Consider the following 13,437-nt stretch of genomic DNA (forward strand, 5'->3'; position numbering starts at 1 on the left):
CTTCAAAACCTGCAACAGAAGCATCCACCACCCCCACAGGGCTGGGGAGACTCCCCTCCTTGTACAAGTGGGGAACTGAGGCAGCAGGGAGTGGATGACAGTTGAGGATGCTGCCAGATTTACCAAACGTACCAGCAGCAAGGCCCAGAAAAGCCACATTTCCAGAATCCTGGTTTTGCTGAGCCCCAACACCATCCTCTTCCCCAGGGAGGGGACAGAGTATCACACAGAGCCAGGCCCTAATGTGTACACAGGAGTCCAGCAAACAGCCTGCAGAGCCATGGATAGCTGAACATTCACAATACTGGGATGAATGCAGTTTCCCTGCAGCAAGTCCCAGACTTTTCTAATGCTGACAATTAGTTCAATAAGCAGCTTCCTCCCTCAGTCAGGACAGTGGAAAAGCCTGCTCTGCTTTAGCAAAAACAGGAAGAGAATCACATCTCATGTCCTGGAAGACATCGGTGTTGGCCCCACTAGTAGAGGCTGTGTGGCAGCAGGTGGAAAGAAAAGCAAAACTGCTTGACAGAAATCTCAGTCTCTGCACAAAAAGGCACAGCCCTCCCCAGCTCCACAGTCAGGACTGCAATCTTCTGCCTCCACTCTCCGCACACCACTGCAGGGGGTCACAGACAGTCCCAGTAGCGTGGTGACTGTCTGCTCTGAGCAGCACACCAGGTATCGGCAGCTCGTGGTTCTGGCTGCTTGTTCTGGTCTCTGCCCTTCTTTACCACCCTAGGAAACACTGGTTGATTTTGTCACCTCTTGGGGCTGTAAGAGTTAATATTTGCAGTGCTCTCTGAAAGAGTGCCAAACATTTAATCTGCAGTATTCCTGTTTATTACGCCTGTTGTATGGAGCCTGCCACTATTTCACTGACTCGCATGTTTGCCTGAGCAAGGTCAGTCTCATTAGTTTACATTGTCAGATGGAGCATGGGAGGAAGATCCTCAGAATCTGATTGCTGAGGCAAGTGCTTAGAGAGAAGCTTAGCTTATAATTATTTAAAGGTCACAGAAAATGTCTGTTTGTCTGTGAGCTGCTGCAGAAGCCCATAATTCCAGCTGGGAACAGAAAGAGCAAAACAGCAAGAAAGTTTAACATAAACAGGCAGAGGAACAAGAAGGTGTTTGGTTGCTGACATGTTTTTATCTTGTGGGGCTGGCTGTCCTTCACTACCCCACAGTTGCCTTTTCCTGACAAGGGACCAGATGCCTGCAGGGTGGAAATGTCAGGGGTCTTACAGCAGCAGCAAAAGACCTTGGGTTTCTTACCCGACAGACAAAGCATTCAGGGTGCCACAGGGTGTTCAAGGCAGAGATGTAGTTTTCCAGGATAGCCCGGGCACAGCCTCCACACTTGGGAGCAAACATATCAAAGTAGTCCTTGCGGCAATAGGCTTTGCCATCCTTCTCATGAAATCCTGCCAAAGAAGAAGAGAGGCACAGTGCATCAGCTCCTCACCTTTGCCTATGGCCAGCCAAGCTCTGAGGGGTAGCCGGTGTGGGTAGGATCATCCTGCCCTGGCTAACATACACAATAAGTTCCTTGTTCTGTTGCCCTTCCTATCCCACGTGCACACAGACACATGCATACTCTTCCTCCCCAGGGAGAAAAGATTACTGGTAGCATCTTTTCCCCATGAACAGCTATAGCCCTTGGGACTTCCATCTTCAGTAGTTCCCCTGTCATCTCTCAGGCTGTCCCCTAATAGCAGCTCTGCTTCACACACTTGTCTGAGTTCAGGGAGGACACTGTTTTCCCCTTACATAAACCAGCAATACCTTCAGGTCCAAAGAAAGCTCCACACTGGGCACAGAAAAAGTGTTCCGGGTGCCATGTCCTGTCCAAAGCCGTCACTACTTTCTGTTCAGAAGAAGACACAAAGTGTAAGTTGTGTAAATGATGGCTTCAGCTTGGAGGTGAGTAAGGAGGGGCTTTGGGGCGGGAAGAATGGTGGTGCTGACAAGAGCATGCATTAAAACAGACTGTCCTTTAGAGAGCTGAGTCAGTTCTCCCCTGCCTCTGGCTCGTTCAGGCTTTCCCCACTGCACACTTTTTTTTACCCTAAAAGGATCTTAGGCTCTGCTTCCTCCCTTATACAGGGCCCCGTCCAGCTCTTATAGCACTGGTGCCTGTTACTACAGGCTACCAACAGACAAAATCGTTACCAGAATGATGTGGGGTTCTGAAGGAACTTCAGTGAAGGTTAAGAGGGATTAACTCCTCTCACTGGTGTAAGAATTGGACCGAGACAAGTTGTGCCCTTTCAGAGCCAGGGCAAAGGGAAAAAGTAAGTCCCCAAACAAAGTCTTCCACCCAGGACACATTGGTGGAGTGGAGTTTTTACCACCCAGGCCTGCAGCACCTTGCCAGCACCCTTAATCTCCTCAAGGAACTCACATCAAGGATCGGCCCATTGCAGTAGTAGCAGCGAGGGGAGAAGAGGTTGTGATAGTCCTTCTCACAGTAGGGCTGACCATCCCGCTCAAAGAAGTTTCGTGACCCGATCTCCTCCTGGCAGTGGGTGCAGACGAAGTGCTCGGGGTGCCAGGTTTTCCCCATGGCTGTAACGACCTGTTGGGAAGACAAATTATGAAGGACAACTCCATCTCACTCTCCCTTAGACCACACGACAAGATACCAGCTGGAGGTCAGCAAGAATGACAAGTTCTACTACTCAAGTGAGCCCTGGACTGGGGTAGCATGAAAACTGAATTACCTATCATCTCAGGAGAGGGCAGTCCCTCAAGTCAGGGTAGAGGTCACTGGAGGAGCTTACAGCGTACCTAGCCAGTGGATAAATAGAGTACTTCAGTTTCTCCAGCATCTCCAGTCTCTTCAGCCTCACGAAACAGCCCTCCCCACTACTCCCAGCTGCAGCCCAAGATCCAGCAATGAGACAGCACCTTCAACTCACCTGCCCAGCAATAGGCTTCTTGCAGGCTCCACAGACACCTTTGGCAACTGTAGCTACACCCAGTTTGTTCAGATCAGACTGCAGGCTTCCCAGCATGGTGTCCAGCTGACTGCCAGGCTTGGAGGCTGTGGATGGAGGGGAGCTGCTCCCGGCTTTCCCCTGGGCCATGAACTGCAGGGAAGGGAAAACAAAGAGCATAAGGTGAGTGCTGCTGTGCTTACAAGATAAACGCCTGCTGTTGCTGCCCATGGCTGGCTGCTCTGCAGAGAGGAGCAGGAGATTGCTAGGAGACAGTTACACTCTCTGCAGAAGCCAGTGAGAGCCAGGATCAAGTACTCATCTGTATTCTGCCCATGCAGAGACATATGCAGAGACCCTGGGAAGTATATCAGCAGAGCTGTAAACCGAGGATTTGATTTTCCTTCACTGCACATACAGCAGAAGTCACCAGCACATCCAGGCAGTCAGCACAGTGCTCTCTAAGCCTAGGCCAAAAATCTCCCTTTACCTCATCAGCTCCTGGCCAGCTGACAAAGCAGAGACACCATCCAGAGGGCCCCTTCCCCTCAACCTCTCTCTGTTCCTATGCTGTTGCTCACTCTCAGTTGTCACTCACTCTTAGTAGATGGAGATCCCTCTTCCTCACCTCCCTTTCAGCTAGAGTAATCTTCTCTCTTCCCTTCCCTCCCTTTGCACCACCTCTGCAGACCTCTTTGCCAAGTCTCCTTGGCCCCCATCAGGTGGCTCTCATCCCACGCCTGAGCTAAGAAGTGGAAGCAGGAAGGGAATAACTCCCTTGAAGCTGCCTGCTGTTTACCTATAGAGAGGGCAGTGCATCCGCAGCAAAGCCCAGCAGACAGGACTGCAATGGAAGGACTGCCACGTCTGTTGTGGGACTGCTGGCAGTGCATGGGAATGGGGGGAAAGGGATTAAGGTACTTGTCTCAGAGGCTGTTTCTGAAACTCACACCACACCACAGTACACATGGCTTGGAAAGGCCTCCCAGAGGAGGGGGAGAAACGTTTTACTTGGGTTCATAACTTATAACCAAAGTATATGCTCTCCTTGGAGAACAGCCCCTTTGCAGACAAACTGCAATAATGAAACACAGATTATTTCAGCTGACTTTGCACTGTAATAGCTACTGTCAGGTTCAGAGAGACCCAAAGAAGTCCCTCCCGGAGGTGGTGGTCTGGCGCACACGTTTTCTCTTACTAAGAGCACAGATTAAAACACATAAAATCCACATCTGTGAACAACCCACCAGCCTTCCTGCCAGCACAGCCAGGGCAGCAGGGACGTGCCGAAGTGCCCCAGAGCCTTGGCAGAACCTGCCCTTCCAGCCACAGGAAGAGCTCTATTCTCCGTCCTGCTGCTGGCTGTACTTGTAGTCAGTTTACTCAACGACAAACCCTGGTTTCTACTTGTTTGGATAAAAATCCTCATGCCATACATAACTTTAGCTGTTTTACACACACACATGCACACACTCCACGTCAGCCTTGCCTTGCATGCAGCACAATTCCCAATGGAGCCTAACACACAGCTTTTCCCCTCCTATCCCAGCCATTCCATAACTTGCAGCCCACATTATACTCTGACATCCTGAACCTAAAACCCTCAGCCACACTGTGGTCTTTTGCTACCAAACAGTTACAGTGAATGTCTCCAGAGCACATCACTGCAAGGGGACTTCCCACAGAGACAACAGGCCTTTGTATGCACAGCCAGGCCAGAGCCCCAGGACAAAGCCAGGGCTTCCTGCACAGCACAGCAGGAGGAAGAGGGCTGAATCATAGGCCCTTCTCACTCTAACCAGGGCCTCGTGGCCACCAGGGAGGGCAGGCACCCACACCACACACAAATGGAGAGAAAAGAGACAAGATGAGTTCAACATGCAGCACCAAAGCACTTCATCCTTGCCTGCAGGAACCACACACTCCTGCAAGCCACAGCTAACCTCAGTGCAGGTACAACCACCCATGCACACTGTAATTGCTACCCGGCCTGGCGATCCAACCTTCTGGACAGCTCATAGGTTAGTCCCTACCGAAGAGGTTTGTTTCCACCTCCTGCAAACAGTGCCTGCTGTTTACAGGGGACACTCAGCACAGCATCCATGTAAATCCATCATGCAAAGCCTCTTCAAATTCCTACCCTTCACCCATGAGATCTGCCATCACTCCAGGTCAGCCAAGGGCTCTATGAGCAGCAAACCATGCACTACCGGACACCATCAGCATTAACGGCACTGGGAGGTCCAGGGGCAGATCGCAGCAGCATTGGCAGCACACTCATGGACCAGAAGAGCACACCATGCTAAAGAAATAGAAAGGAGGTCCTGCCTTCTCAGGGGTGGGTGGGCCCAGGGGTGCATGAGCAGCCAGCAGATTGGTACTGTGGATGAGGGGAGGAGCAGAGGTCACCTGGGAAGTACAAAAGGTCAAGATGCAGAGGTGTTCACTGCTTGAGAGCTGCCTGTACACGTAACACTGCACACCACTGCACTGCTCATCTACATTGACTTCCCACCACCATGGAGATACAGCCCTTCCCTGAGGATATGCAGAACACAGCTCTTAATCACATCATCTCCTCCCCAAAACCTGCTCATACTGTGGACACCTGTCTAAACAAGCAAACACAGGAGGAGCTGCTGATTTGCTCCTTCCAGTATGGAGATTTTGCCATCTTTTACTCCTGCCACTCCAAGAGAGATCATGGCAGGGAGAATTGCAGCCTGTGTTTTATAACTCCCTTCCTCATCCCAGAGGAAAACAGAGTCCCTGCTGCACAAAGCAATCTTCAGGACAGACAGGAACCACACATGCCCAGCAGGTTATAACACAGACACGTACTTTGCAGTGCTAGACAGGCACAGATGGAACTAGATATTGCCAATGAGTCCTCTCTCCTACCTAGCAGTTCAGTACCAGTTTTTTCCTGAATGTTGTATCTACTGAGCTACCAACTTGGGAGCAATAACTGAACTGGGAAACACTGCTAACAAAATAAACCAGAAGAGAGAAGCCTGCCTGCATCTGCGGGAAGAAAGCATCATCTTCAGTCTGACAGCCAACAGAAACAACTGTCTTGGTGCTAGGGGTCCAGGCCTGGGGAGAGCAGGAATGCCTAGGGTCTTCAGAAGGAGGGGTGCCCACAACAGAAAGCTCATTATAATCATCATCAGAAGTTTCCCACTGGAAGAGAGGCTGGGGAGCCAAGCTAAAGGAAGAGGAGGAGACTGAACTAGGAGCTGGGGTGGATGGCACGTGGCAAGGCTGAGGTGGGAATGGTAGGAGAGGTGTAGGGTCAGAGACATGAGACGGAGCAGCATTAGCAGAGACTGTCTTTGTAGCTTCTTTGGAAGGCCGGAGTGGGGGAGAGGCAGGAACAGAGACCGTCCTCCTTGGGGGGAATGGGAATTCTGGAGGAAAAACAACCTAAAAAGACACAGAGGAAGAAGAAAGGTGAACAAACCCAAAGAGAGGAAGCCACAGGCACTTCCTGCAACAGGAAGGCTGGTTGTTACCAGCATGTTTATCTAAGGGAAAAAAAGCAGCAAGAAGGAGAAGGGAACTAGAAAACATGCTTCCTTTTAGCTCCAGGAAGAGCACCGTCTTACACCCAGAACTTCCTGCACAGGTACAGTAGTGGGGACAACAAAGCACACCTCTGTGACAGGCTTCCCAGAGTGGTTTTAAAACCACACGTGGTTTTAATCCCCACATAGCATTTGACATGTGATAGTAGCAGACTGCCCAAACAGATATCAGCACCCTCAGATCCTAGTCCAATTCTTAAACATCAAGAACTAGTCCCTGCACACCGCTTCCCTTTTCAGGCCAGACAAGGGCGAGTAGAAAGAGTTCTTCATGTCATGTTGCTTAGGACACACAGAAACTTCACCTGCACCTCCACACACGGCTATCTGGACAGAGGGACATGCTGGAATTTCCCAGCGCATGCCCCTGCTTTCTACCTTCTCTACTTGCTGTCCACCATTCTGCTCTTCCCCCTGGGCTCTGGCAGTGACCCCCTCTGTCAGCCAGTCATCCTGGCCTTCCCGTTCTTCCTGCTCCTGCTTAGTGACGCCCAGTCTGTCCTGCAGCTCTTCAATCAAGCGGTCTTGGGACTCAGTCTTGTGCAATATGGCAGGGCCTAGTTTACGCCTTGGAGAGGGGTCTCGATACATTGGATGCACATTCGCAGTCTCTTTTGTCCTCTTGATTAAAGATTTAATCTAAATGACAAAGGTAATAACATCAGCAGAGAAGAGCAATGTCAGAGCAAGCCCCAAGATGCAACAACATAAACTCAAGCCGTTAGTGACAATTGTGAGCAGGAGAGTGATGACATTTATTCCATAGTGCCAAAATTCCTCTTGGCACAGCCCAGAACAGTGAGTCAGTGCAAGGAAAAACCCTGTAAGGATAATCACGGCAGCCAAAAATAACTATCTAGAAAAGGAAGGGAAAGATTAAACAGCAGGAAGCCAAGATAGGAGGTGCAGCATGACCACGCCACTGAGCATTAAAGAAGCCTCAGCGTCACAAGGACACTGAGCAGCTTTGCTGTGTTTGCTCTTTACAGGCATAAGACTCTTGGTCAGAGCTTGTCTGGGTGCACAAACGGCACTTTCAGCACTGGAAATAACACAGCTCCAGGAATGAGACCTAAAAAGGTGAGTGGAAGAGCTGCCACCCCAAGTCAGGAACATGTGGCATGAAACAGCCCTTTTACCTTATCAGAGGCCTCTGTGGCCTGAGCCGTACCCCAGCTAGGGAATAGAAGTCCATTTCACAGGGAAGTCCCTGCAAATTGCCGTGTTCTGTGCTGCTGACCGACATGCAGAAGAGACCACAAGATAAAGCAGAGGATTTCAAACCTCTGTGACATGCAGCTGTCAGTAACACTCTCAGAGCTGCATGCTGTTAGTGTGGGTGAGCCCAGGCACACTCACATCACACAGAATGTTAGTGTGCTGTCACAACAGTCCCAGCTAGGACTCATCCTACTCCTACATTCATTCAGTGCCTGCCTGGCCTGATGCAGAAATCCTCTCAATGGGTGGTTTGGAGGCGCACGGCAGATCCAATTCAGCTTTCCAAATGTGTTCAGGAGATTCCGGAGTGACTGCAGAGCTTCTGAACTGCTCATTTTCCTGGTCTCCTCCGGCTTTGTTCATATTAGCAGCACTTGCCTTCTTAGGAGTTCTGTCTCTGCTCTGCCTCTTCTTGATCTGATCAGGACAGCCAGCTACCTTGGTTTTGTGCAGTACTTCAGCCTTTAGCTCCTGTCCTTTCTCCACTGCAAAGCCCAACTGTTTTTTAGTGTCTGGGAACACATCCCACCGATCCAGGGCAACAACAGAAGGTTCATACACAGGATTTAAAGTGCTGTCATTCTTTGCCTGTACCTCTGGCACATGGGCAGAGAGCTCCAGGGCCCACAACTCATCTAAAGCTGTTTCTGCACTCTTGCCCTGGGAAGGAAGGGCTGAATTGTCCCTGAAAGCTCCCCGCTGATCCAGCTCTTTAGGTATCTGCCCCTTTCCCTGACCATTTAAAGCATTTGAAATCAGAACACTCGAGATTCTGGGGTCAGTTCTCTGCTCCTTCTTCCCAGGCTCTTTCGCCAAAGTGTGCTCCAGGCCTTGTGCCTCCACATTAGCAGATCTACACAGAAGCTCCAAACTGGAAGCTGGCACAACCTGGGAAGCATTTCTGGAAGAGTCAGGCTTCCTGCTCAGCCTTGCAGAGGTCATCTGCTCCCCACAGGTAGCATAACCAGAAGAGATCCGTGGTGGGGGCACAGGGGCTGTTTGTGGCAAACAGGTCATACGTGGAGGAGGAGTGGCAGGATGCCCTGAAGCAGGCAGAACTACAGTGCTACAGCCTTCCTCAGGGCAGGGGACTGCCAAGGGGGCAGATGTTGGCACTTCTGAGTCCCCACTGTGACTTGCAGAAGGGGGTTTGGAATGGGACAGCACTATTAAACTGTGAGGAGTGTTGCTGGAGTCTGCACTGGCTGAACTGGGAACTGGTTCTAGAGAGGGTTCAGAAATCAGAAACATAGTAGAACTGGTCTGCAAAAAGGAGACAGAAGGAATAAGGAGAGAAAAAATAAAAGACACAGGTAAGGAGATGAAAAAAAGCAAAGAATTGAGCGTTATAACAATCGTGACCTCCAAATCAGAGCCCTATTGATCCAAAGCCTTGCTTCCAACCGTAAGGAAGGAAAATGAGTTATCAAGGAGCAGAACTAGTATGACATTGTGCTAATCTTAACATGAGATTACAGGAGATGAAATTCTACAGCCATGAAAATCCTTTTCCTTTGCCCTTCCTAAGCGACAGCTCATGTGTTCACCTTCAGCTTGATGGAGTCATGCAGCAGCCACAGGGAAGCCAGCTACAAGTCTAGGACTGTCCAGACTGTGAGTAAAGGTCACGTTAACTTTACACATAGTTGGCATGTAAATTTTACATTTCAAAGCTGAGAAAAAGCAAATCAATGAACAGAACAAAGCATGACATTTTCTTCTTGATACACTAATAAGATGCTCCAGTATGATGAGTTCATGGCAATGAAAACAAAGCTTCAGGGCATTCACAGCAGGAACAGATAACATGGGCTTTGTTCTATTCACATCACTAATCTCACCTTGTAGAGACACACACTGAATGTACATGAGTCTGTCAGTCACTCCATGCCCTTGTAAGCATTGCTTAGGTGGCTAGATTAGCCTCTTCCCCTCAGGCCAAAGACTCCACATTTATACTGTAATAAAATCAGTATTAATTTTGATCCAAAATACACTCTAATTAAAGCAACCAATACAGGTTTTGGTTTTCCTTGACTTACAGGGTCTTTCAAAAACGTGGGTTTTGAAAAGACCTGGGATCATGGGTCCTCCTTTCCCCATTTTCGGTGGTTTCTGGCTAAACCCTAGGAGACAAACCGGCATTACTCCTTTTTCTTTAAAAGGGAAATCAGTGGCTTGGACAAGTTCACACAGCAGGTCAAGCTAAGACCAGTGCTGAGCCCTCCTAGTTTTAAAAACGTATCTACAAAGGATTTCCAAATCAAAGAGCTATCAAGACCTGCTCTAATTCTTAGTCACATTTTCCAAAGAAGCCTCAAGAAGTTGGATGTTTATAAGGTAGCAGGGCACAGACCTTCCTAAGCCCATGTAAGGTATCTCAGCCTCCACTTACCTTCCTGAGATCTTATAATGAATAAAAGGATAAAATTAACCAGAACATGAACAAAATCTGCCAGTAGATCTAAGAGACACTTGCAGCTGCTACCATCCTATGGGGTCAGGAGCTGGCACATACACACACAACAGTAGTGCCACAGGGAGACCGTGCTCAGAAAGGAATGAGCAATAGGTTAGATATAAGGAAAAAGTTCTTTACTGTGAGGGTGGTGAGGAACTGGCACAGGGTGAGAAGTGATAAATGCTCCATTTCTTGTAATGTTCAAGGCCAGGTTGGACAGAGCCTTGGGTGACATGATCTAGTGTGAGGCATCCCTGCCCAAGGCAGGGAGGTTGGAACTGGATGATCTTAAAGTCCTTTCCACCCTGGACCATTCTATGATTCTATGAATAGGAGACCACAGTTCCTTATAGACTGCTCCTCCTTTTGAGTGGCACAGCAAGACCCATGCTCAGAGCAGAAAGGAAAAGGCCTAATAAGTACATTCAATAGTTAACATGAAGGAATTTCTCAATATTGCCTGCCCTCTGTATTTTGCCCAAGCTGGATGCACCTGTAAAAGTAACCTGGGTTTCTGCTGTGGTTCACACTTTTAGGTTTCCAGACTTCCTAAAATGAAGTCAGTCATTTTCAAGGCAAGGCTAATGTTTCACTCAGTATTTCCAGCATATTAAAAATTTATTAGCTCCAAAATAAGAGCTCAACAGTAATAGAGCAGTTAAATACAAGCATCCAGCTACGCAGTAAGCAGGCATTGTATTACACAGAAATGGCAGGGGTCAAAGAAACAAGAGCATTAAGTAATCTCAATACCCACTGACTGACGAGCTAGATAACCAAAATCAAATGGATTCTGGAAGCAAAAAGAATGAGCAACTCATTAAAGCAAGCAAAAGATGATAAAAGGGTAATGTATCGGCCTGTAATGGTACCTTTTACTCTGGGTATGAGGGAAATTAAACAGCAGTGCCTCCACTCCTCCAATCCCTATCTAGTGCAACTTCTAATTGTACTAACTCCAACTGATTACACATCATACTTAGTTTTTCCGTCCTGTTTCTTGCAACCACACACAGGCCTGGTACTCAAACAGGAGCCTTTCATCTTTCACCTCTGCAAAGACTCCACTTCTCTCCCTCACATCCTAGTACCTACTAGAAGCACATTGTTACAGACAAGCTAACACCACTGCCTGGCACAAATAGAGGAGGTCAAAACAAACAAAAAGGGACTGAAGGGAAAATGAAGCAACATGGAGGCCAGGAAAAAGGGAAGTAACTGTTAGAAACAGTCAATGACAATATTAACACAAGGAAAAGGATCACAGAAACCACATACTTTGTGCTTCGTGAAGAATGTGTAGGCACAGACAAGCTCAGTATCTCACAGAAATGCTAAGGCTGTGTTTATAAAGCCCAAATCTTAAAATCTTGTTGCAATTCAGTTTGTTTTCAGAGCTTAGCCAGACACTAAGGCAGGAAGGTGGGCAGTATCGCAGAAAGAAGCTAGTCTCTGTCATGTAGGTGTTACAGGAGGTGCAACAAACACTCTAAGGCCTTTTCTCAAGACTGAAAAGCATTTGAACGCACACAGTTAAAAACGTCCCCTCCTTGTATCTATTAAGGAAATCCAGTGCTGGGCAAGGTCATTCTTAGTTGCCAAGAGCTCACCTAGGAGCAAAGGTTGGTGGCAACGGCCTCACCCCAAGCCTATTTGCTGAGCCCTGATAAAAGCAGCTGGGGCACAAGGCCATGGTGCTCAAGCTGCCACAGGATGCAGAAGGAGCAAGGCAGGGTATGCCAGCTGCACGGGTGGGAATTTGCTCCGGCTTCACAACTGTGCAGCTTTTCAGCCAGACTGACCAGACTCTTGTGGATTATCCTGCGCTCTACCCTAGGACCTGGTATGGAGGAAAAAAGGCAACACGAAGGTGTCAATATTTGCAGTTGACTAAATACACACTACAGTAAGTCTAGAGAAAACAGTGAGTAACTCCTAGGTTCTCACAAAATGAAGTACACGTGCCAGAAAAGGCGCACTGGACTCAATCCCAGCACAGGCTCACAGAGCATGCACAATTGCTGCTGGGTTCTGAACTCAAGCACTAGGTCAAAACTCAGAGTATTGTACCAATGTCCATGAAACCCACAGCACACACCAAAAACGCTCTCAGGAACGGCAGCACAGAGGAAACAACAGCAAAGCTGCCACTGAATTTCCTGTGTACATCTCAGAAACATCAGATCTGGCTGCCCCACCTAAAGCGATGGTAGGAGGAGGGGGAGCTCAGCACAGACAAGAAACATGAAGCATCAGCAGGATCGTCCATATGAGTCAAAAACAGAGTTAGGGACTTTCTTATGATTAGAAAGCACTTGCATATGTATGTACAAAAAGCAAACCCGACAATAACAGCGAAGAGAATACATTAGATGCTGGATTTCTCCACCTATCTGAACAAACTCAAGTGGGTAATTCAGTAAGGCTATAAGCAAAGCAACTGAAAGTAGAAAGTAAGAAAAGGAAATATTTCCCATTTTGCTATTATTATGGGTAAATGAAATATCATGAAAATAAGCTCCACAGTTAACCACTGAGTACAATGATAACATACCTACTGAATACAGGACAAGTTATCCAAGTACACATGCTAAGTAGATATCCAAGTATCATGTAACAAGATGATCATGGGCAGGTTACTCCTGAGCTTATCCTATTATGGGATTTTTATGTGCTACTTGTGACTGAAGTAGCAGTTCTTTTCCAACACAATAGTTTGGCTTCCAAGAAAGATTCTGAATAACACTTGCCATTCTCTGCCCCCACAAGAAGCCCAGACTTTAATCCCATTTTGAGGTGAATAAGAGATATTGTTCTAAGATGGAAACCTCTGAAGCCTCCAGCCGTCTGCTGCAAAGGCTTCAGTGCCTGCTCCACATGCCTGGAAGATCCTCCCCTTAGGAAAAGAGCATCAGGGCAAAAATACCCTCTGAAGAGGAGGGTCAGCCCAGAGCACTGGGCTGGTGCAGACCAGAGCCTGGTCTCTGTCAGTAAGCAGACTGATGTTTCATGCTCCCCTACCTCTTGTTAAGTTGTAGCACAGCGAAATAACTCACCCTGTACTGAGCAGTAACTAAGCTCATTATCTTTGGCAAACAGACAAGCTGCAGAGCCAAAGAGAAACAGAATCCAGAACTGCCTTACCCTGCCAGTGATGAAAATTTATAGGAGTTGAGAGCACCTACAGGAGCACTCAGAAAGCACAAATACCATGACAGGAAATTTCCCAG

At 48.2% G+C, this 13,437-nt stretch overlaps 1 protein-coding gene across 3 annotated transcripts in view; it reads right to left on the reverse strand.

The window, feature by feature from the left end:
- PXN (paxillin) overlaps positions 1 to 13,437 on the reverse strand; it is a 46,667-nt gene that overhangs the window by 4,094 nt on the left and 29,136 nt on the right. Inside the window, exons 7-14 of one of the 3 annotated variants that reach the window (XM_065692279.1) lie at positions 7,963 to 9,009; positions 6,904 to 7,164; positions 5,957 to 6,364; positions 5,267 to 5,347; positions 2,921 to 3,091; positions 2,404 to 2,577; positions 1,785 to 1,866; positions 1,275 to 1,423 (exon numbers count right to left, since the gene is read on the reverse strand). In XM_065692279.1, the coding sequence (XP_065548351.1) occupies positions 1,275 to 1,423; positions 1,785 to 1,866; positions 2,404 to 2,577; positions 2,921 to 3,091; positions 5,267 to 5,347; positions 5,957 to 6,364; positions 6,904 to 7,164; positions 7,963 to 9,009 (2,373 nt within the window). Of the gene's footprint in view, positions 1 to 1,274; positions 1,424 to 1,784; positions 1,867 to 2,403; positions 2,578 to 2,722; positions 2,790 to 2,920; positions 3,092 to 5,266; positions 5,348 to 5,956; positions 6,365 to 6,903; positions 7,165 to 7,962; positions 9,010 to 13,437 lie in introns of those variants that run through there. The other 2 variants (XM_065692280.1, XM_065692281.1) reach the window with 2 other exon arrangements.

Source organism: Lathamus discolor, chromosome 12, assembly GCF_037157495.1.
Source record: "Lathamus discolor isolate bLatDis1 chromosome 12, bLatDis1.hap1, whole genome shotgun sequence".
Lineage (NCBI taxonomy): Eukaryota > Metazoa > Chordata > Aves > Psittaciformes > Psittacidae > Lathamus > Lathamus discolor.